Genomic DNA, 24617 nt, shown 5'->3' with positions numbered 1-24617 from the left:
GTAGTATTAGGCCATTATGACAAATATGAGCACACATTAATAATTTCACACATGTTACAGTCATCTGGCGTATTTCTCAATCTCCCTTTAGATTTTAGAAGTAATTTCTCTATTTTCGTCATTTTATTAGTACAATTGAAGGTTTAATTTGCAATGCACCGTTACAAAGTGAAATCCGTGATAAAGCAGGTATATTTTCCAATGATCCTTAGTGGTCCTCAAAAATACGTTGGGGGTGGGAAAAGAGAAAAAAATATATGTTGTTATGAAATTATACTATCTCTAAAACAAACAAATGTGTGAACACGGTATTTTAATTCTCACCAACTTCAGTGTGCTGGTATTTTGATTTTCACCGAAATCCGTGTGCTGGTATTTGGTCATTAATAATTTTAATAGCAAGGTTCATTTGTGAGGGGATCCCTAAAGAAATAACATTTGAAGTAAAATACATTAAAAAGAATAAATATCAGCATACCTGAGACTCCGTAAAGTCTGCATCATTAGCTACACTCGAGTTCCAACATATATAAAAGACATTAATGTGTGAGCATATGTAGAGAATAAGTGTATGGTTGTTGTGTAGATATAATGATATTTGGCCCATTTCTATGCCGAAATTCTAATGTAAATGTTGCTGCGTTTAAAAAAAAACAGAGATAAAAGAATATGGAATTACCATTAATGCCACAATTGTCTGCAGTGAGAAGCAGATTTTGTTTTTGGTCCATAAAGATTGGCCGCCCACAGGTCTAAATTAGTTTATAATCACGGTAGGTTATTCCTTTAATCCCCTTGATGCTAAGGCTTCCTATACAGTAATCGTTCGGATCCAAGTTTCCTACAGCGGTAATCCTTGCATATTACGCACAAATTAGCAATGTGTCGACTTCAATAAATAAAGCAATGTCGAGCGTAGTAAAAAGATTTATCTATAAAACTCTGTTCCATTGGCCTCAACCTTGTTTCAAAGTATTACTCAGATTTGTTTCTTTAAGCAGTATTATCTTTTTGATATACGATTCTTCGCTTCATTGTCATACAAACAACCAAAAACTGTGCCTGGTTATTCCAATCAATAATCTTAAATTGTCTTTAAAGTTAGTGAAAAATGCAACAATGCGAGGAAAATATATCTAATTGAGACAAAGGTCAACCGGAGATAAACAAACGTTTACATCGGTTATGAAGTATTTCAAGCTGGTAAACGTAACACATTATTATTTCTCTACATTACTTATAAGAGTCCCAGTTATACTGAGGAGTTGTTGGGGTTATTTTTTTTTCTTCAGAGCAGTGCAATTATCGAGCCATATTCGGGAGGGAATCATCATCTTGTACTTTACAGCGCACCGGAAGAGGACTAATCCTATTGTTTCAGGGGAAAACTCTATTTTGCCACAAACTCTTTCGAAACTATATTCAAACTTGAAAAATCCCACAGCAATCGCTTAAAACAGACTATAATTTTAGGAGATTGGTCTTAAAGACACGGTAGAGAACGTTTGTTACACGAAGTTAACCAGATTTGGCAGGATAATATAATCCAGATAATCTACAGTTCCCTTTTTTGTTCGGACATCCAGTAGTTCAAGAAAAATCATTTAGAGTTTTAATTATTTAAAAACAATATACCTTTATATATATTATGAATTTTCTATCCACATAAATGTGTCCCATTTTGGTGTAAAGAATTTATCATAAAGTGCTTCCTAAACACAATATCAAATTTAATTATTGGATTTCACACCGAAAGTGGTTGACCTAACGTAAAAAGGATACGCTTTTTTATTCCTTGTTTTCCTTTTTAATATCACGAAGGTACCAGTGAATTATACTATATGTTTTATTTTCAGTAAGTTGAACAAAAGTTATGAATAGACATCAAGAATATTTATTTTTTATATTATATAATCTATCAATATGATACGAACAAAAACGTTAATGATTGTTAGCGCGTACCAGATTTGTTCTATTTTCCTCTATTCCTTTTTTAAGTAAATAGTAGAAAGGCCATGAAATTAACATTGAAGAACAATTCTATATTCTAATGTCGAATTCTGCAAACTTATTGTAATAACAAGGGAGTATCACTTCCTGTTTAAAGCTGCCAGGCCTGCTCCACATGTGAAAAATCTCAAATAAATTTAATTTGGTACTTTATCTTATCTCTTAATAAAAGAACATTTTCTTTTACTCCATCTTAACAACCAATTTTCTCTGCTGTTTGACTTAATTAGAGATGGTAAAAGCTTATCATGTGGCAATCTTCGTTAAACAGACGTTATATGTTATAAAAAATGACATTCACGTAATACATAAAAGTGCCAACACCAGGGTGAGTAATATATCCATGCATTATTGTTTAACCTCAGTGACTTCTCTCTCTCTCTCTCTCTCTCACACACACACACACACACACACACACACACACACACACACACACACACACTGGGAATAAAAGATTTGTTCTCGATCAAACATTATAATTTTTCTCTCTGTACTACCAAAAGTTTAGTTAAATTAGGAACGAGGATGCGGTTCATAAATCAGGACAAAAGATCATGTAGAAAAACACGTGTAACTATGCTGCTCTTCAAGATGATCGCTCGATCCTGTTTCTAGCAATCTCAGGATGAGACAATACTGAAATTTTTCTCCATGATAATGACATTCCTGTGGAAATATCTGAGTAAGAAACACAACATTTATTAATGTAAAAGGTTAAAGTTTTATATTCGCAAATAATAACCTAAATACCTAGCTTAATTAAACTGAAACAGCTCTCGATAGTTTCTACGAAGTTTATGTTAATAACAATTCGCCACTTGTGCAGTGTCACTCTCCTCAGACTGGTTCTATAGTTTACTCGTAGGCTAGAAGCAACCGGTGATTTTCAATATCAAGTAAATGACAACAAACGTTGAATGCGCGCTTGAACGATAAAAGCTAAAATTATGTTGCCCCACAGTGACGTAACTTCAAATTTTGCCCTCTACCCTTTTCTCCCTCCATAAAGAAAACTTCCGATTTTGGGCCCACCTTCTTCGACAATGCCAACGCCCCACTCCACCCACTTTTCAGGCATAGTGGGGTCGGTAGTTACAACGCTCTTCCCTCAGTATTTCACTCCAGTGGTAAACGTTGAACGAATGACGTACGTAAATAAGCAGCAGTTGCTGTGCGCAAAACGTTTTAGAACGTTTTCTAGACTGCGTTTTCTTTGCAGTCAGATGGTTAAAAGCAGGCCCTCGAAATGCAGGGGCTTTAGGAGCATTCAACCCCTGAACCCCACTAGGAGTTCCATTCTACAGACCTCAAACATTTTCGTTTACGTCCCCACCCCCAAAACAATACTAAACAGTATTTCTAGATCCGCCCCTGTCAAGAATATAATTGATGTGCCTTCCATGTGAGTATGACGTTGCTGCACATTGGTTTATTCAATATTTCTAAAGGGCCTAAATATAGCAAATGCAGACAAGGTTTTTCTTGATCTCTGCTCCTTGATTTATTTGTGTTCACTCGAAACTATCACCTTAAGCACAATGCAAGTACGTACAAAGGCATCGCTGACCACAAATATGTTAACGAATTGTGCGTTTCAAACTTGCTGTTACATAGATCCCCCATTACATCAGTCTGATATGACGAAATTACAGTGGATCAAGCTAACTACAATTACAATGTGAATCGCCTGAGGTATTCCCACTACAAGTAAAGTATAAAGACTGACAGGTTAAAGAAAGAAAAAAATCATCAAATTTGCCGTTTACAAATAACCCCGGTTACACAATCTACTCCCAAGTGACACATTATCCCCAGGCAAGTCGGACAAAATTTGTTCACATTACCAATTATCATCAGACAAAGTAAGACTAAAGACGAAACGAGCAACAGCTCGTACGTACACACGAACGAACAGAATATATGTCAGTCCCCATGTTTCTTTGGGAATAGTCAGAATAATTGCCTTTTAGAAAACAAGGAGAACTCGATTTCCCAAAATGCATGCAAAACCAGTGATTCGGCAGATAAACTGACAAGTACAGAAATGCCAGGATATCGCATAAATCATGTTACAAGAGACAAACACTTTGCACTGACGTTACTTGAAAAATTATTCGCTTTGTTAGTTTCATAATGTTAAAGAAATCTTGACTACAACAAAAATTAAATACAATTACTGTCACATTTGACTGGATTCATCAAATAATGACATGTTGGTTCCTGCCGAATGATTAATTGATTCTTGAATTAGTTCATCGACCTACAAAACTTTTAGAATGTTTTAAAAGAAATATGCGCACTTTTGGTAGCGTTGTTGTTGTTGTTGTTGTTGTTGTTGTAGGGTTTAACGCCATTTATCAGCACACGATAGGCTATACATGGCGGCCAGTATTAATGGTGGAGGAAGAACCCGGGAAAACACCGGAAAGAACCACCGACCCACGAGAAGCTACTGGCAGGCTTTCTCACATACCCACATTAGTCGAACCCGAGACTCGAACCCAAGCAGACAGAGGTGAGATGGCAGTGATCCGTAACGGAGAGCGCTTTAGACCACTCGGCCACTCGGGGCCCCTTTGGTAGCGTTGTGGAAAGTGATAGAGTAGAAGATCGTGCTAACTTCTTTCTTTCTTAATTACCTTTTATATGCCCCACAAATAGTCACATACCAAACAGAAATATCCGGTATCATTGCCCGAGAAAAAAAGTTACCAGTTTGGACGTGAAAAATTGCACACGGGCGGGAATGGCTTTCTTTTGTTGGTGGATGGGTGGTGGTTTGGTTTGTACTATTTTTAATTTGCGCATATGATAAATATTCGTAGGTTCGGCACCTTGACAATGGGCTAAGTCGTGCTATCGAAACTACATATATTGGTTTTAACCCTAGTAAATGGAATCGTACCTGTTTAAAACCTCATTACCAGTTGTAGATTTTGCGTATTCAGTTGTGCATATTTAATCCCAAAAAAAGATCGAAAGCAAAACCTCAAAAATTTGCGTCATAAACTTTTGTGGGTATTTTATTTCTTTTCAGAATCAGCCATTTTCTTCTACAGCTCAACCGCAGCGATAATGTATATAGAAGAAGCATTTGATCGTTGCACGAAACAAATTTTGTATTTATGTCTGAAACTGAAATTATGTCAGTGTATGTAACAGAGGCCATATTATGCATGTTTGCATCATAGATATCCAGTCAAGACATGCTTTGTAGTGTTTACCAGTATTTGTATTTTCTCAGGAGAATGTTAATGTTAATCCAGTCTGCATAATTTGATCAGAAATCTGTGATTTTAAATAGTAACTTCCAAAAATATAAATTTATTAATTACAAGAAACAATTATGAAAAAGACGTCAATTCTTTCACCATTTGTGCCATAAATAAAGAAACGAATGTATACATACATACATACATACATACATACATACATACATACATACATACATACATACATACATGCATGCATGCATGCATGCATACATACATACATACATACATACATACATACATACATACATACATACATACGTACGTACGTACGTACGTACGTACGTACGTACGAACGAAGAATTTTTTCTAACTCTAAGTACCAAACTTGATGCTGAATGTCCCCCAAGTGCTACTTGTATAATTAAGAGACTAATGATATTGATTTACTAAGCACAGTGAGCCATGACACTGCCATCTGTCGCAATGTCTTGCAGCAATACAGAACATTCAGTCCTGGGGAGGTGCGGAAGCTCAGTTGAGAGCGCATCAGATTCATGATCCAAGGGTTGTCGGTTCAATACCGCCCAGTCAAGGCGGACTTGGTAGCCTAGGTTTGTCCTTGGGGATAGCACTTAACTCCTATTTCCTCGGCGTGATATGTCAAATATTGTGTTAAGATTGCCAGAGAAACCAACAAAAACAAAAACTAGATTCATAATGTTCAGAATTTGTCCTTTAGTAATTAGATGTAATATGGTAGACAATATACACGAAAACAAAAAAGTAATGTATTATATGTGAATTAGCTAGAAATTACTGCATATATTACTTCATCTTCATATAAACAAGCGACTGTCTACATCATTTGTACTGTAATATCAATGTGAATAATTCAGAAAAATCTTCCTATCTCGAACATGCATCCTGTATTATTCACTTTCCACACACTCCAAAACAGTTGATAATTTGCTAGGATCATAAATAATAAAAATATTTGCGCACCGACAAGGCATAACAACAGTGTCATCCTGGACGGTCCAAACTAAGACTCTTCAGGATCATAGCAAGAAACAAGGTCGCGTATCACTGACTCTACGGTGATTATTATTAACAACGTATATATTCAATAATACATGCAATATGTTTTGTGCTATACTTAGTATTGACGAGAGTTCCCGATTATTACATTACAACCCAGAAGCTAGGGAGCCACGGTGGTCCAGTGGTTTGAGTGCCAGACTCATGATTGAAACGGCGCGGGTTTGAATCCTACCATCGGGCCAGCCTGGGTCGTTCAATTGCCATGGTACTTAAAAACCTACATGCGTTGCTGTGTTGTAAAACACCAACAAAGAAAAAACACAACTAAACTCATAAGCATGGCTACAATGTTTTCTACAAGCGACAAGGATATTCATGTGCTACTGTCAATTAAAATATTGATATATATAAAACCAATTAGTACTTTTCTTTTAGGCCAGTTGAATGCCATCCTATCTGACTACTAACCGTGTATATATCATTATCGTAATAACCTCTTTACTGGTTGCTCCTCAAAGCCTTTGAAAAGAAACTGTCGTCTAGTCAGCTTTCATTATTAGAGTACACCAATTCATATCGCACTATTTTGAAATTTCAAACTTGAACGTGATTTTTGTTACGAAAAATAATGCATGCTCAAAATTTACATGAAATTCTGACTTGAAATAGTCCTAAAATAATGTGTCATGTTAATGCAGAAGCTGAACTTATCAATAGGTTAATTGTGAGCCAAATGGACCTTTACAAAATTAGCTCTAAACCCCGCCCACGCTCATTTACATAATGCAATATATATTAATATAACAGTATGAAATTGTATAGTCTGATCACTAAAACCGAAAGCAGGAAAATTTAACAATTTGATCGACATTAATATTACAGTGACTGATATATTTTGACTCAAAGGATATTTCCGATCTTTTAAGGTCGTCGGAACCTTTCTCCACAGAATGACCCATAATATGTAACACGATGCAACTTTTTACACGTGTCGTAAGCTGTGATCCCTCCAATTCGACCAGACAATTTGTTTAAGTAGGTGCTAAGCATGGTTGATAGAAGTGAAGTAACATTTACATTTGGAGCAATAACACTGGAAAGCCCGTAAACTCAGTCAATGTATTTGCTACAATTTATATATTATCAGACCTAGTCGCATAAAAGCAGTATGGAGTCAGTTTTATTTCTGAATATAAGTAAACAAAAAGACTAACGAACTCTTATATCTATCGAAAAATGATGCATGTAACTACCAACAACAACAACAAAAAAAAAAAAACAAACAAACCAAAACAACCAGTTAAAGGAACTGTCGATGTACTGGGTGAAAACAAAATTCCAGGAATTCAAGACCATTTCATCTTTTTAAATGTCCATTGTTGAACACATCTTTTATATTTTTCCAAGTTAAGAAGATTTTTAAATCAGCTGATGTGTTGAACATATTGGAAGTCAGATCTGCGTCATTTTCATTCAGAATAAAGCAGACTTAATTAGAGACACCCATTTATAAGTCTAGTCAAACGGCAAACAACAAAGATCCTGATCTGCCATAACACAAAACGAGTATATACGGTCTCTTTATCAGTACAAATTAAGCATATACTGTTTTTATACTTGTTTGTTTCAGCAAGTAATGTAGAAGGAGGCCTCACAGCAGTGTTTAGACTTGCATGCGATAGAAAGTAGTGCAGAAGTAGGCCCGAGCTAACTAATCCAGCAGTGCTTAGACTTGCGAGTGACAGAATCTAGCGTAGAAAGAGACCGACATATGAATTTTCCGTGAAGTTGTTAAAGAAACTTCGCCTGTAATTTGCTGCCATTGAGAACAATATTCGAAATAAATTTTATTCACAGTACACATTGTAGCAGCGGAAGGAGACATAATGACAATTGGAGCGTTGTCGGCCCACCGGCGGTGAATAACCAATACACAACATCTTTCTGTGTATATATTCCTACACTTACATCCGAGGTAATTTATCGACTTTACGGAAATGGCGGAGCGATGATCTGATTGGACATCACGCAAGATTGGCAGTAACTGAGGAGCGCTAGATGATGGAAAGGGGTAATGCGTGAATATGGTCGCGTTTTACGGCGGCCACCTTAGCACAATAGTAACTACAGGTAGCCACTAAAGGTACAGTTAACAAGCGAATAACAATTACTCTGGACGATTATTTTCAGCACTTAGTTATAATTGGTTGGTGATAACGTTTACATTTTCAACATGAATTGAAGAAAAGTATTCCAGTCTTAAAGACGCATGATAAAAGCTTACCGGTTGATAAATGGAAGCAAGGAAAGTTACATTCTGGGTACAAACTGAAATTTAATATACGCTTTTTATCGCACAATGCACCGGCAGGTCAGGGTCTATGTTTACTTGTTTCACCGATTAGTCCGAAGAAATAGCATAGGCCCAGATTAGCTATCGCATTTTGCGGCAGCCGATCTGTATCTGTGTTATTTGCTTCAGGATCAGATACATTTTCGAATATACACGGTATATATTTTTTTTACTGTACATACGCAAAAGTTTTTTAAAAATATGCAAACAGTGCATTGATCAATCTGCTCAGGCATAATAGCACGTACCATCTAAAGAAAAAATATCAGTCCCAGGTATAGAAAACTTTGATTCACCACAAAACTCATTAGTAACCGATGCTATTGTGTTTTTGACGTTTGTTAAGAGCATATCCACTGAGTCGAGTCTGAATTGTCATTTCAGTATGTTATTTTTACTAGTCTTCAACTTCATTAAACAGTCTTTCTCTTTTATACAAAATGTGTTGATGCATTGTTTTACACAGCGCTGGATGGAATGTGGTTGGAATGCTAATTGTGAGGGTAACAACTGCATACAATACAATATGACATCTTTTATTAGTTTCGTATCGTGATCCGGGACATGGTTCTACTTTAGTTTCGGGTATGATCCAAAGAAGATATTATTGTACTTCAATAGGCCTATATTACGACCGGTGGACTTAAGGAGTATTTTTCAAGCCTTCTACAGAATGGTCTTTCTCGTTCAATAAATGGTCTCACAACATCACCGGACCTTAAACGGGATAAGCTCTCGCAATCAGCTCACTTATTAAAAAAGTGTTACATTCTTTCGCTGTCCTCGATGTAAGATTGATAAACATTTTACAAAAACCGATCGTAATTTACTTCTTTCTCAAAGGCTGTCATTGAAAGTTGATTAATGATGCAGTATGCACCAGCATAAGCAGTGTGATGTATGAAATGGATTGTCTCTACCCTTCTCTACGCGACCTATCGTAGAAGTCTTTGGTTAAAGGTATCTACCGTACATATTCGCTTATAGGTTGAGTCAAACTGCAAACAACAAAAAATAAACAACAAAAACTCCTTATTTTCCGTAGCAAAATGCACCTGCAGATATGGGTCGATGTTGTTTGTTCTACTGATTACTCCTAACAAACTGCACAGACCCAGGTCTGTACAGTTTGCAGTTGGAACTCGCCGTATAAGTGAGTCTGATACGGTATCTTTCCGTGGTTTCTGTGAACCTAAATAAGACCACTCTACCCCCAAAAGAATTACGTGAGTTTGGACATATTATTTAACGTCACATTTACTTCGATTTGTATGAGTTATGTAACAATCTGTCACAAGAAGAATGGTATATATGCTCTAAAACATACGTGCGTTTTAATTACTTTGTATAAATGCAACCATTATCCCTTTTGTGACATCGTCGTGTGTTTGATGTTAATACGCTAGTATCTCAAGATTTCTTAAAAACACCAATAACTGGCAATTGGGGGTAAACAAATATTTCAACGTGTTAGAAAACCGCTCAGCGGACTTCACAATGAAAGAAAGACAAATATAGATAGACATATAGATATATAGACAGGTGACCAGATGTCCAAGTAAATTGAAAAGATATGGAAAGGCAAAAAAAGTAAAATATTGCTTCCATTTTTTCATCATATCATTTATGCAAATTTTGTTTTTAAAGTTTCAGTGGGTGACAACTTTTGTCGTCTGCTTTCACGAAACAACTAGGTTTGTTCATATTACTATCCATAATATTGTACTCAATAAATTTTTTTTTTTAAATCAACAACAACAAACATCGATGAATATACACAGTTCGTTAAAGCACATAGACAGGACGAATATCTTTAGATTTTATTTACAGGTGATATAATCAAACGGAATTTTCACATTCGTGTCCAAAACTAACTTTGAGCTTATTTGTCCTGTTACTCGTCAAGTACTGTGTATCGATTGATCCCGAATGACGTCATCAGTCAGCAGCCAAATTTGTGGCATGCTGACAAATTTACCGTTGAGTTTATATCGTGTTTAAAAGAGTTGAAATACATTCATTGAATCTCAAGATATTGTTACAAAACATGCATACTTAAACGGAACGCAAATCAGGCTTTCTCTTAGTATCTATATTTGTAATTTATAAGTTGATTTTGCCTTTGTGTGCCTTGTCCGAAATGGTCAATTTTGGTGGTCGCATAGCCCGGTTGTCCATCCTCCAGGTAAAATGGGCAGAATATCATTTGTTGGTGACTTTATCGAGAAATAATACTTGTATTTATTTGTCATTCATTTCACTCAAATTGTAAATATGAAAATAAAGTCTAGCGTTGTTACCAAAGACTGACATGGTTTAGGAAAACTTACTTGCTCCTCAGTCCTCAATATACCAATATATTTAATTATATCTCAGGACATCTAATGTTAAGCATGGTTTATTTCAGTGACATATTTCATATGAGGCTGTACATCAAACATAGATTTTGTCGGGGGTCTGAGAACAGGACCGAGTTGTATAACCTTTTACTGTTATCCACATGAAATAGAGTATAGTTTTGTTCTTCCGACACACGGAAAAAGAAACTTCAGGGGAAAAAAAGCTGGCAATTAATAAGCAGGTTTGAGCTGTATCTGACCAGCTGAAGGCCTTACATAGAGTACGCAGTATTTGCTTTTGGTGCAATTTAGCAAATTGTCATGACAACGAAAATTGTACATTCTATTTTCATTCATATATTGAATGAAGTAGAGAAATGATTTTACAGTGTGTGTGTGTGTGTGTGTGTGTGTGTGTGTTTAAGCATATACAAGGGAATCGCGAATGTACTACTATATCGGTAAAATGGATTCAAAAAAACTGTATTGGTTGTAATGATTCACTGCACTTTAACTTATTATTTACTATATCATACAGCAGTAGTCCCCAGCCTTTTGTGGCTGCGACCCTAAAAATATGCTTTTTTAGCCTCACGACCAAGTTTCCACATTTCCATAAATTCTGCCACCCTACCAAAAAATCTTGGCCAACCTCCGCGACCGTCCAGAACGTACTCGCGGCCATGATTTGGGTCGTGTCCTTGGGGTTGAAAACTACTATCAAGCAGGTAAGTTCCTTTCCCAAGGATACACTGAGGCAGCCGGCCCGGACTGGTCTGATCAGATATCGAAACCGCAACCTTTGAATGACGAACCCGACACTCTAACAACTGAGCTATCGCAGTTCCCAACAAAAGAACGGACACGGTGTGTGACAGAGCTGACAAATGATCGTCAACACCTTGTATGTGATATAATCAAACCTCGCCTGAACGAGAAGGGTAACTGCTTGGCTCTCATTTTCTTTGAATAGTAGACAATACAGAAAGAATCAATGTACACAAATAAAATAAACAATAAAATAAAAGACATGGCGCCAAGTGAGATATATGCCGTGTCAAAATTAGAACTTTAAATGCACTAAAATTTCTGGACGGTATGCTGTGCTGAGTTGAAAAGACTGGAGGAAGGGGATAGCAAGCTACGATGTCGTATCCTCAACATGATTTGTTGTGGTTGGGGCTACGAACTGATCCCATATCATGTAATGGAGCAAAAAAATCATAACTAAAGTCAGAAAAACAAATAATGTAGAAAACTACTACATAAGTATAATCATGTTGTGAAAGAAGTTTGGTTTATTTTGAATGTATTAAGCCCTTACATGATAAAATAAATTGGCATGGTTACACTCACCTCACCGTGTCCACCATGCCAGATATCACGAGGCTCTCGCCGTGACCTCTTTTCTTTATATTGCTTGCCAGGTCGTATTTCGATATTATATGCTATCTTATTATCAATCAAGTGGCGAATAGTGGCTTCTATGTGAATTTTCAAAGTTACTGATAAACTGTATTTGCGCTTAATGCGCAGAATTTCTGACTCAAACCACGCCATATTTTTACTACGATTTCTTTACGTTTCCAAATAAGGCCTCAATGTCCCTATATGGCACACAAACAAAATGGCTAAGAACGAAAGTAATCATTATTTGAATTAATATGGCAGACGATCTAAACGAAAATATAGGATAAGAAAGGTAAATGAGATTATACAACTATTTCAATAAAGATTTGCGAAACTTCCTTTATTAAAAATAGGACTACACAATTTATTTCATTATATGCAAGGAACATGTTCAAATTGTAGATATTAGGCTGAAGAAAGTGCCGCGTGTGAATCACACCCGGCTTGCTCCATTGACACGTATATGTTCATGTTAGTACCCCGTCCACGATATTAGTACTAGAGGATAGAAGACAGTGCTGTGCAAAATTATAATTTTTTATAAACCAAAAAATTACGTCGAACATAAGACAGATCATGACAAAGTTCTGGTTGTCATGTATTGTTCACATTAAAACTTTTCTCAAAATCGGTAGAGCTCAGAATAATTACAAAATAAGCGCATGGTCCCCATCTTTTCCCTTTAGACAAATAATCAGTTTTCCATGTACTGACGTGTCCTTTTTGAGAAGCTTACATTACTGCGATCGCGTTGGTGCATTTGTCATACTAACAGCTTTTGCGAGAAATTTTGGACGCGTAAACATACGCATTTGTGAAAAACATTAACAAGTATAGCTTTTTAAAAATAAGGTTACAATTCTGAATTATAAGAGATCTTTGCCAAGACGTAAGTAACAACTGGATTATGGTGAAAATCGGTTCAGTGGTCTTATTGCCAGTACATGTAAGTAGGGGAATATTTCATGTACTTAACGCGAAAATTATAATGCAATATATTCTGCATGTGTATATGATGTGAGAGTTTCAGCGAAACCTTCATCAAAATCATTATAAAATGCCGTGAATATTATAAAACATTTTAAGTAGGACTCAACTTCAACAAAAAAAGTGACTTTAGCTATTTTGCCATATGTCAAAACAATATAAAGTTCATCAGGTGTTTCAGATGAATGCCCGCTTGATCATGCGGCGCCTTTAATGTATAAAGAACAAAATACTACCTTGAGACAATAGTTTAACACTTTAAAATTAACATTCTCATTACAGTGGCCGTGGCCACCCTAAAATTCCGGGTTTTCTTAAATTAAGGTGATTTCATAAATGTACGAGGACTTTTAATGAGTGAAATTGACTCTAAAATGAATCTATAGGACTCTGATGAAATCGGTGATATTTATTATCGCGACGTCCCATAATGTAATGTATTTAAAAAAATTTAATTTTTTTTGACCTCATTAACACAACAAACAAAGAATAAATAATAAGCAGCTGTCTGGCCAATGGCATTACAAAAAATGGCTGGGAAAGCACCTGAAAGAGACATTAATCTTTGGTTAATAACGCCATTATTTGAACAGAGGTTGTGCTGGTTCATGTACAAAATGGCGTCTTCTCAGGCTAGTTGTTAAGAAAAGACTGCTTTAATACACGTTTAATCTCAGTCGTGTAGCGGACAACTGGCGTAGAGATATCATTGATAAGAGGTATGGTGAGGCTTGTTTCCGAACCCGCTCCTGACAAATCAAAGGTGGGGTGGGTCACATTTCGAGCCAATCAATGTGATAGTTACTTGATAGCCTTGTTATAATGTCAAGTAAATTCAGAGTATAAGTAATGTTTTCAATACAATTTTTCAAATGTGTTTAAGTAGTTTTCCTAAAACTGGTGAATTGTATAGGATATATGACAATATATAGTAACACCTAATGGTTGTGTGACAACTTAGTAGAGTTATCTTGTACAGTTGCAAATTGAAATCTTTCATAAATAGGGTTATTTAATTTGAGCAAGATTCGAGTTTAAATTTGTCTTATTGCTTAGCATTTAGTGTTTATCTCTGTTTTGGGAAAGCTTTAACTTCCTAGATGTCCAGTTCTTCTTGTTTGCATTAATGCAGCTTTATCATTAATCTGCACCATATAGCCAGTATTGTGTTGATGTACCTTTAAACGACACCACAACAACTACTACGTTTTCACTTTTACGTACTTATCACAAAGTCATGATACTGTTTTTTATATAATGTTTATTCTTACACAAGTATTCAAACAACGATGCTGTAACTGGCATTCTCATGGAAATGTTATCAAAAGTTCAGAATTCAACTTTTGCTTTTCGTACTACCTACTTCATGTCTAATTGTTGTTCACCATGCAAACAGCAATTCGACCGCCAAAAGCAAAGAAAGTAGATTCACGAGGTACAGCGTGAACTTGCTTCAAGTAATACTGGCTTTTTTTTTTTCTGTGTCTGCCGTATATTCAGTTTCCGGAAAGCTATGATTTAGCCATCTGTTGCACGTATAATTTTCGTCTAATTCTCCGTAACTTTCCACTCGGATGCACCATGATACCACGGTGAAGATATAGCGTGCGAATGAAGGATACCCCCTCCCATTGTATGTCCGCAACACCTGTCCCACATCCATTCATTAGAGAACATATTTTCCAAATAAAACGGGATATTTGAGAATCAAAAAGACCCAATGTAACTAATGATATGCTGTTTATTTTCATTTTGATGATGCTATAACTTGAGTGTTTTCCTCTGAACCACGACTCTACCAAACCCATTTTCCTTCCCTATTACTCCAGATGAACCCACGACATCACGGATGTTGAATGGCTTGATTGATTAGTTTGTAAGAAAAGAAAACGTATTGCAGTCAAATACTTTTGACATAGTTTTCCTCAGTGTTAGTAATGAAACGTTTTGAAAACCCTGTCTTCACCCTTTTAGAAACTCTTTCTTACAACTGAAAACAAACGTAACAAATAAATAAATATTCGTTTCATTGCAAAAATCTAGTACTGTAACAATAATTTAGGATACGCCGAGTATTATATTCCATCTTCACGTTAACATGTTTACTTCAACATCATCATCATAATACTTTTTATCGACTTTCAAAAGTAGGACTTTTTAATTGTCCATCTTTACATGAATATTTTTACCGTAATACTTCATTATAATTAGTTTTATTCCCTATCAAAAATAAAGGAATTTATAATTGCCCATTTCATAATTCCTTCTGTAACGACTAGGTAGATTTTCCATGTTAATCGTATGGTTTGATACCCTAAGACAAATTAGCATATAGTGGACGGGCCTGTAAAAAATTACGTATTTGAATCAATAATAGATATCATCTTTAGTACATCGATGTTACAACCACAAAACAATACGGACTTATCTAATGAAACTCAGTTGGAATATTTCTCAAATCAATTTTACGCACATCAATATACATGTATATTTATGTGTTCTACAGGTATTTTGCGAGACAGTTGATAATTTGTATCTTTAAAATTCTGAATAAATTCTCGTCATGAATTTTATAAGTTCAAGTCATGCAAATTTTTTGTCGCAATTTTCGACCTGCTACATCACAAGTCCTACAATGTAATGCATGATAGTCGGAATATATTTCTTTACCGAAACGAATAAAATCATGCTGACGAAAGCGATTAGATAACTTCATTTTGTTAAGTTATTCCGCCTTCAACCGACTTCGGTATTCCTCAGCTGCCATCACTTTTCAACCAACTGAAATGTATGACAACATAATTTGAACGCGCATTCACTTGCTTGTGTCAGAATTTGATTCCATTATGACAAAGAAAACGAGTAATATAGCCCGACCAAAGAAATTGGACTTTCATTTTTGGAGGTGTCAGTATGTGATGTAAAGTTTGCGAGATATATCTGAAAATGTTTCCTCTTTTTTCCCTGCCAGTCGACTGATACAAGACGTAAATAGTTGATCTAAAACTATAACCGTTCAAAATACCTTTAAGACATTTCCCCACGATCAATCATATTTCTGAAGCGCTATTTCATGAAAATAGTATCAGTCACGACCGCTTCTGTACTTACTTGAAAATAGAGAAATAGTCACCTATCAACACGATCTATGATATATTAAAGAATCATAAATCTTCAATACATTTGTAACAAGAATTGCATTCTTTAAAAAGGCATCTCTAGGCCGTAGTGGTACCCATCCTTGACAACAAGGGACAGAAAATGCATAAAGGATGATACATAAGAAGGTGAAAAATTGAACGTAACTAAATATTTCGTGAAGTTTATCAGCTGGATGATAAGTATTTATTTTATGTTTCACCCCCTGCTTTTAACCGAGGCAATATTAATTCATTTTGTTGATAAGGTCATCACAGTTGATATTAAGATTGATGGAATTGATAGATAAACTAACAACACGGACCATTAAAGCTATTTATCGTTTATTTGAAGGCATCACAGGGTAGACAATAATTTATTGTGATGCTATTTCAGGTAAAAAAAATAACCATGTAGATAATTGAAAAGAATCAATAAAGCATTTACAACCAAATGGGGCCAAACTGCGATTCTCAGTTTACAGTGTATACCGGAAGCTTTGATGTTTTCTAATTACACAGAAATTTCTCGTACCATCAACTATATGCGAGCAGTCGTTAAAGATACTCGAAGATACAGTTTATTATTGGCAATTCACGATTCTTTTTGAAAAATATAAACTTGATCAATAATGTTCAGGTAAATGCTACTAAAGTCGTTCATAAACTACCGTTCAGTTTTGAATTCGATTACATATGTGTTCAATTTAAGCAAGGGAAATCATAACCAGACATAAAACCAATCATTTAAAAAGACAAATGGATTGATTGACTGCATTTTAAAGGAAAATCAAAAAAGGTAATATTCGAGCCCGCACCTCCCTGGTTACGAGTCTAGCATGTAAACTGAAACACAACTGCTCCCATTATATAAAATAAATTATTATGCATAATGAGCTATATGATGTGAATGATTAAATTAAGTTATTACATATGCTTTACTTATTCAGATTGTTATGCCGTTTTCCTCTAATCTGATGTCTTGTGCACTAAGAGCTTTTCTCGCTTAACCTTCAGCTTTGATACTTCTTAGTGTAGACTGTCGGGGAGAAGTACAATAAATAAATTAACGACAACGACTGCAGTATGAACGAGAATGAAATTACACGTAGTCTCAGTTTGAATTTAGTTGCCCTCATCACAGTTGCTCCTTATCGTGATCTGATATTCATTTCGAGTTAGGTTTCAATCTGACACAATAATTGACGGGTGATGATTGACACCTGATCCATCAAGTATCAATGTTGAATAGCTGCTGGGGGGTGGGTGTTAAGTAGAATTATCTCCATTCACTACTTGACCAGCGAAGTGTTCCTTTCACACCTTGCTTAATATGGATATATGACAACGTTCTATCTGACTGACCAATCACAGCTCATGTGTAACGTGACAGCTACCCATTTTAGTTTTGCACCTCCTTCTGAAGCTGAGCCTTCAATAGAAATACGGTACAACAGTTTCCACAAATCGGCACACTACTAGCTACAAATGTACCAAACTGAGATTCGCTTAGGAACAAGATTTAACATTAGAATGGTGGAAGTTTTAGAAGATTTAACATTAGTATGGTGGATGTTTTAGAAGATTTAACATTAGTATGGTGGATGTTTTAGAAGATTTAACATTAGTATGATGTAAGTTTTAGAAGATTTAACATCACTATGGTGGATGTTTAGAAAACTTGATACACATCTTAAAGCTCGAGATCACAAGTGTACAGGCAAACCCTTTATCATGTCCACCATTCTGGTCTTCATTACATTACAGATTTACAAGAAAACTCTGTATCCGCTCAGTCTTTGGTCGTCCTTAGATAACAATTTTATTAGAAAACCCTTTTATCCGGTCAGTGTTTGTCGTTCTGATATGACCAGTTTACTAGAAAACCCTTTATCCGGTCCATCTTTTTTTATCGTCTTTATATTACAATTTGAATAGAAAACCTTTTATCCAGTCAGTCTTTGGTCGTCCTTAGATGACAATTTTACTAGAAAATCCACTTTCCTGTGCATTTGTCAACGTCTTTATATGATAATTTAGAAGGAATCCCTTAATCCAGTCCATCTTTCTGGTCATCCTTTTTCTATTCAGTTTTAGCTGTAATGCTGGGACAAGCCTTCAGGTTTATGTCTGCCAGATGAAAACCCGATCCCCCCCCCCAAAAAAAAAAACAAAAACAAATAGTTGAGAAATTGTTGTACCAGGTAAGAACAAGGCATGCATTTGCATCCCTTGAGAAAAATATAACAAAGTAAAGCTGGGCTTGTATGTTTGTCTAAGAAACGTGTTTTTTATGGGAGAAATTCCAAGGTTTGACTATCTCCTGCAAAATTGGTTCTCATACAATCATCAGACCTAATACTAAGTTATAAAGTTGAGGGAAAGATTATTAATTTTATACACAATCATTCTATACAAAATACCTGGCAGAAAGCCAATTTCGGAAAATATTCGTCCTGAAGAAGAACCCCGACTATTATGATTGCTAGAAATGAAAGTTTCATACTTTGCAAGAATGTTGAAGTGTAGCGTTAGGTTTTGGTTCCTATTACCTCTACTTAGCCTCGTTATAACAGTTGAATCTCTTTTTTTTAAAGGCCACTAAACACTAGCAACCTGGAGACATATTTCAGCGCCTCTATTCATACATCGAGGAAATCATAAACTGCAGACAGAGGCATGATAAGGACGAAATGCATTCAATGAAGTTCTTTCCGAAGAAAGGTATTTTCAGCAGCTGTCAGGTATGAGGGCATGGAAATTTTACGAGGATGATTGATTGATGTTCATAACATTCATCTCTTAACATTACTGCCGCATTTTCCCCATGCTATATTTCTTTTTCTACTCCTAGCAGCCTCGCTATTTATAGCAACAACGCATACATGCGGAACATATTTGTCATATTCGTCTTGACATCTGTTCTTGTAATTTAGATACACACTTCTCTTATATGGTTTACATACTGCATGTGAGATTCAATTCTGGCTTGTATCACATTATTAAAACTTTGCAACTTTTGTAACTCAAAATCGTTAAATATTAAACACAAGTAACTGTACGATATGTGACTGCTTATTGTGGTAGAGAAAATAGCAGCGGTGATATTAAAAAAATGGCCATGCGTCGGGAACCTCTTGAGCGCGTATTTGTCAATATTCAAAACGTTCCTGAAATTGTGCACATACCTTACTATGCAATGGAGATTAGCCAAGTAATCGTAAAGAAAAAGTTTACTTAAATGAATACATTTAGAGATAGCGTGTTGCAGTGTAGTTAAATTACTACAAAGAGTTTCAATTAGAATAACACTGATTTTGAACTACATCTTGTGTCTTTGTATATACATAACGAGGAAATCGATCCTGAATCATGAGAGGTACAAAACAAACGCTTTACCCATGCCAAAGATTCATGTTAAGTATATCAACACTAAGAAGTACTTTAATATCTAATGAATCTGGAGCGAATAAACTAAGGTCTTTAAAGTAGCATTCTCAAGGAAAATGGTTTTCTTGTAATATTACCATTAATATGGGGGTCTTAATATGGTTTTCACCAATATTTCTTATTGATCCTTTTGTCAAATCAATCACTTTTGTCAGTGATAACCGACCATTGCTACAAGAAAAACACAAGGAAACTGCTACACCTTAACACCTGTTTTATCAATTGATTTATTTAAACACCGCCATCCAGAATGAAAGCATAACTCGTGCGTATATATATATATATATATATATATATATATATATATATATATATATATATATATATATATATATATATATATATATATATATATATATATATATATATATATATATATATATATATATATATAGGGTGTCTTTGTGTTGGTGTCTTTGTGTGTGTAAACGAAGTCAACTATTTTGTTTTCATTCATGAAACCATGAAAAAAAAAAAAAAAAACTGAAGTTCCTTTTGGCTAGAAAGACTTAATGGCTAGAGCGACTTATTAGCTAGAGACTTATTATTGTCCTATTATACACTGGCTCTGAGTACATGGCTTATGAATCTCGTTACACCAGGGATCAATAGTTCAGAAAGAACATAAATGTCAATGTTCCAGTGCGTATAGTACAGGACTTTTACACTTACCATAACATAAATTCGCTGGCGTAATATTTCTTTTAGGATATATCATATACCAAAAAGTGTTGTTTTTTCCGCTTTACCAGTAAGCTCCTTATCCCCACCCCACCCCTCTCAGAACTTTAACTAGAAATTGTACACAAGCTCATTTTACACTTAAAAAGATTATATACGTTTTTGGGAGGGGGTAATATCTTCCTCTATAGTGAAAAGAGGATACGTACTAAATACACGCCAGCTTTGTCTATTATCTTGCAAGTTATTAATTATCATATTAAGTTTGTGCTGCTATCCGTGTACAATTGTAATTGATGGTAGGAGAACGGCTTATTTAAAGTTGTGAGAACTCGTGGACCGACCCTATTTATCAACATTTATGAGAACCAAATATGTTCAGACTGAAACGGAGTGCTCAATGCCCAAGAATTATTAATTAATTGGATTAGTATAAAGCAACACCCTTTGTCATGATTTCATAAAACTTCTCAATTTGATTACTTACACAACTCAAGGATTTGTCGTTCTGCAAATTTATATGGTGTTAAACGTTAAGTTTGATATCTCAGTGTCACGCCTTGAACTAACCGGCTTATTCAAAGCGTCGATTTAATGCAATTGTTGTTTCACACCTGGTCTTGTTCCCTAAGATACGTATTAAAAAACATAACAGACAATGATAACTGCATACATGATAAGACCCTGTCGAGATCAGGTCAGACTGATTATTAATTACAGTTGCAACAATAATAATAGCACACAGACCGCATGCACGCAATTATTTTTGCCATCCCAAACATATACATTATCGTTATAACACTTCATAATTCAACAACTCACCAAGGTATGTGATTGTGTTCTTATAACTCGATCACACTACGAGTCATACACCTCAACACTGTACAGAGAGACAATGAAATAATAATAATTTTTTAAATATCTCTATTATCAATATAGAAGACAATGTAGATTTAAAACCATTACTCTGCTATTAAAACTACTGCTCAGAACTGTTGAATCAAGGAACATTGCCATTCGAGAAACCCACAGGATATGTAGCTGTTAGTTAGTCCGAGTTTCCTCTGGTCATCCCCACCCCTTTTTAAATATGTGGACAGTTGTCATAACACGGGGTGGAAAAGGTCAGACGAAATCCGGTATTAATACATTCGTTAAGATACCCTTTCTCGTGTAATATGCAGATTTAGAAACCTTTTCAGGTTCCTTTTGTGTTAACATTTTCCCTTGATTAAATTGAAATAAACGCGAAGTACATTTACCCACCCACCCCTCCCACACACATGTTAAAACTGCCAAATTATTGATCATCATATCAACTATAACTTCTCCACAATAGCAGTATCCGAGAAATCTGCATCTCTCCCCTGCCAAACCAAGACGGTAATTGTAAATGTGCTTACTGTATGAAAGGTGTGTAGGTTACACGCGTTGTGCGTGTACATGTATGATATACATGGCGATAGAGTTTGCCTTCCTTGAATCAACATTTAATACAAAGAGAGAAATTAAAGTAACTCTTTATACATACGAGGAAAACAAAATAATATTGTTTGTGAAATACTTACCGAGAACGAGGCAAATGGCATATGCGCTGAAGAAAATGCAGATCAAATATCCCTCCATAATAATAACGGAAATTATTTATGTAATTTCAAAGCTAACGATGAATACTTGAACACAACTTTGTGGATAAAAAAGACAACTATCATATCCAGAAGAGAGACAAGACACAAGAATTATAATCCATTGATGGAACGATCCAAACTGAATGAAGTCATTTCTCTCATGTGATAGCAGAATGCTTTATCTTCTCAGTTGGTTGTGATTCTACTGATGGTATCCTTGAAACGATTTTGGCGTTATCTTTTTGCTGCTGGGTGATTTTCAGTTGCTAAATAAAATATATATTCCACAATAACATGTACTTTATTGTTGTCTGATTCGTTTAACAGCGTTCTTATATAGATATTCTCGATGCTGTGTAGCCGTTGTCGTTTTCCAACCAATATAATCGGAATATCTCGGTTTCATGAGTTATGACCTGTTCACCCCTCAGCTGAAGCGAGAACAGTGAATATCCGTATAATAGTAAAGTGCAAATTACGCTGTTAAGGCCCGGTTTGTCGCCACCAATAAAATTTAGTACCAAGAAACGAAGGCGTTTCGACACAATAATCTAATTACGTATGTCGGTCTCACAACATTCATTAACACAATCTCAGGTGGCTTGTGATTATCGGCTGGTTCTCGACTTTCTGTAGAATATTTATCATACAGCTTGCGGCTAAACTAACGTCTGGTAATGAAATAAAAATTAACGAGACCTATGAATGTGGAGTATGGGAAAAGGGCGGACTTATGGGCGGCGCTACTGATTTGATGTAAAGCCAGTGAGATCTTCATCAAACTGGGGAGGTGGGAACTTTTTGGGAGTTAAGCACATGTTTATCGTGCCACTTCAGGCATGTAATCGTGCATCGAGCAAATTATTATTTTTATTATTATTATTATTATTATTATTATTATTATTATTATTATTATTATTACATCTAATAAAAGGTTGATTATTATTTCCCACGTTCATGCTTGAAATTTGAAGAATTGCAGATTTCCCGTTATATTGTGGATGAAGTTCAATTTGGCACTAGTGAAAATAATAATAATAATAAACAAAATAAATAAATACATAAATAAATAAATAAATAAATAAATAAATAAATAAATAAATAAATAAAGAACGCTCTCGCTTGTCTTAAATTGTCTTGCATTATAAACAAAATAAATAAATACATAAATAAATAAATAAATAAATAAATAAATAAAGAACGCTCTCGCTTGTCTTAAAGGAAACAAAGATAACTAGAATTTATTGCATATTAACTAGGACCATGTTTTTCGTGACAGACAACATGTGCAGTCATCGCTGCTCTTGCTCTGTCTTATTCCTTAAATTCTCACGTTTTAATTGCTACATTTCTACGAATTAACCTTGTATAATTGTTAAATTTTTCCAACTGAATTTTATAAAATCCCTTGAGTAAATTATACCATTCTATTTACGATATATTTTGGATCATATAGAATAATTTTTATCTGAGATAAAAATCGATGGCAGTAGAGAGATAAAAAACCAAATGAAGCAATAAAAATGCAAGATACTTCTTTCCACGGAGGACAAACAATGTAACAAATTCAAATATTAATTTCTAATTCGCTCAGTTTCAGTGATGACGTAGTTGTACAACAAAAAGAGGATATTTATGTGACTTGGGGGTGGATGGTAGAGTAGATATAAGGAAACATTTTATGAGTGCAGCATAACATTTGTATCATCGTTGGTGGCAATTTTCGTGGCTGACCATACAAAATGATTCCACTTCAAGAGTGATTCTTATATATGCTAAAATAAAGTATTTCTTTTTATTACTGGCATACATCTTTGAAAGAAAAACTAAATGGCGTCGGCTTGCATGGATCTTCTTCCATTCTTTTTCAGTGCTAATAAATTAATACGCTGCTTTACTCAACTGATACAAAGAAGTTAAGAAACTGGATAATAATTTAGGACAGTGACTTTTACAGACATATCTCTAAATATAATATTTCAAACCGTGTCTTTTGCCAAATTAATTACTATATTCATACGAAAAATAAAGTTGTTTTTTTTTTGTTAACACATTTCGTGCGCTTACTCATGCATTTAACATAGTTTGGGTGTCGGATCCAGCGGTATTATGAGCTTAGCATCTTTAAGCTAAAAATTAAAATTGTCGCATGTTAACCTATTAGGAGGTTATTTATTTGGTTTCCATGGCAGCGGCAAAATTTGACAGCCTAGTTATATAATCACTTAATTTCATTTGGCAATCAAGCCCTCACCCATTCTCCATCTTTTCGTCATTTTCATATAGGATTGTGAGTGCGATTAAAAATAATTACACCTAATCATGAGTTTTGCCATTCGCATTTTAACCGTATGTCTTATAGTATA

The 24617-nt window shown here is 35.1% G+C and overlaps 1 protein-coding gene across 1 annotated transcript in view; it reads right to left on the bottom strand.

Moving 5' to 3' along the window:
• The window catches only part of LOC149773120 (uncharacterized), a 62527-nt gene extending 39626 nt beyond the window's left edge, over positions 1-22901 (bottom strand). Inside the window, exon 1 of the mRNA XM_089946785.1 lies at positions 22192-22901. Within this exon, the coding sequence (XP_089802911.1) occupies positions 22192-22249 (58 nt within the window). The 5' untranslated portion in view covers positions 22250-22901. The remainder of the gene's footprint in view (positions 1-22191) is intronic.
• Positions 22902-24617: the final 1716 nt, after the last annotated feature.

This window comes from Sinohyriopsis cumingii, unplaced genomic scaffold (genome assembly GCF_028554795.1).
Source record: "Sinohyriopsis cumingii isolate HCF-2022 unplaced genomic scaffold, ASM2855479v2 utg000881l, whole genome shotgun sequence".
In the NCBI taxonomy this organism is placed as follows: domain Eukaryota; kingdom Metazoa; phylum Mollusca; class Bivalvia; order Unionida; family Unionidae; genus Sinohyriopsis; species Sinohyriopsis cumingii.
The sequence above is the reverse complement of the archived record's forward strand: the minus strand, read 5'-3'. Positions and strand labels throughout refer to the sequence as shown.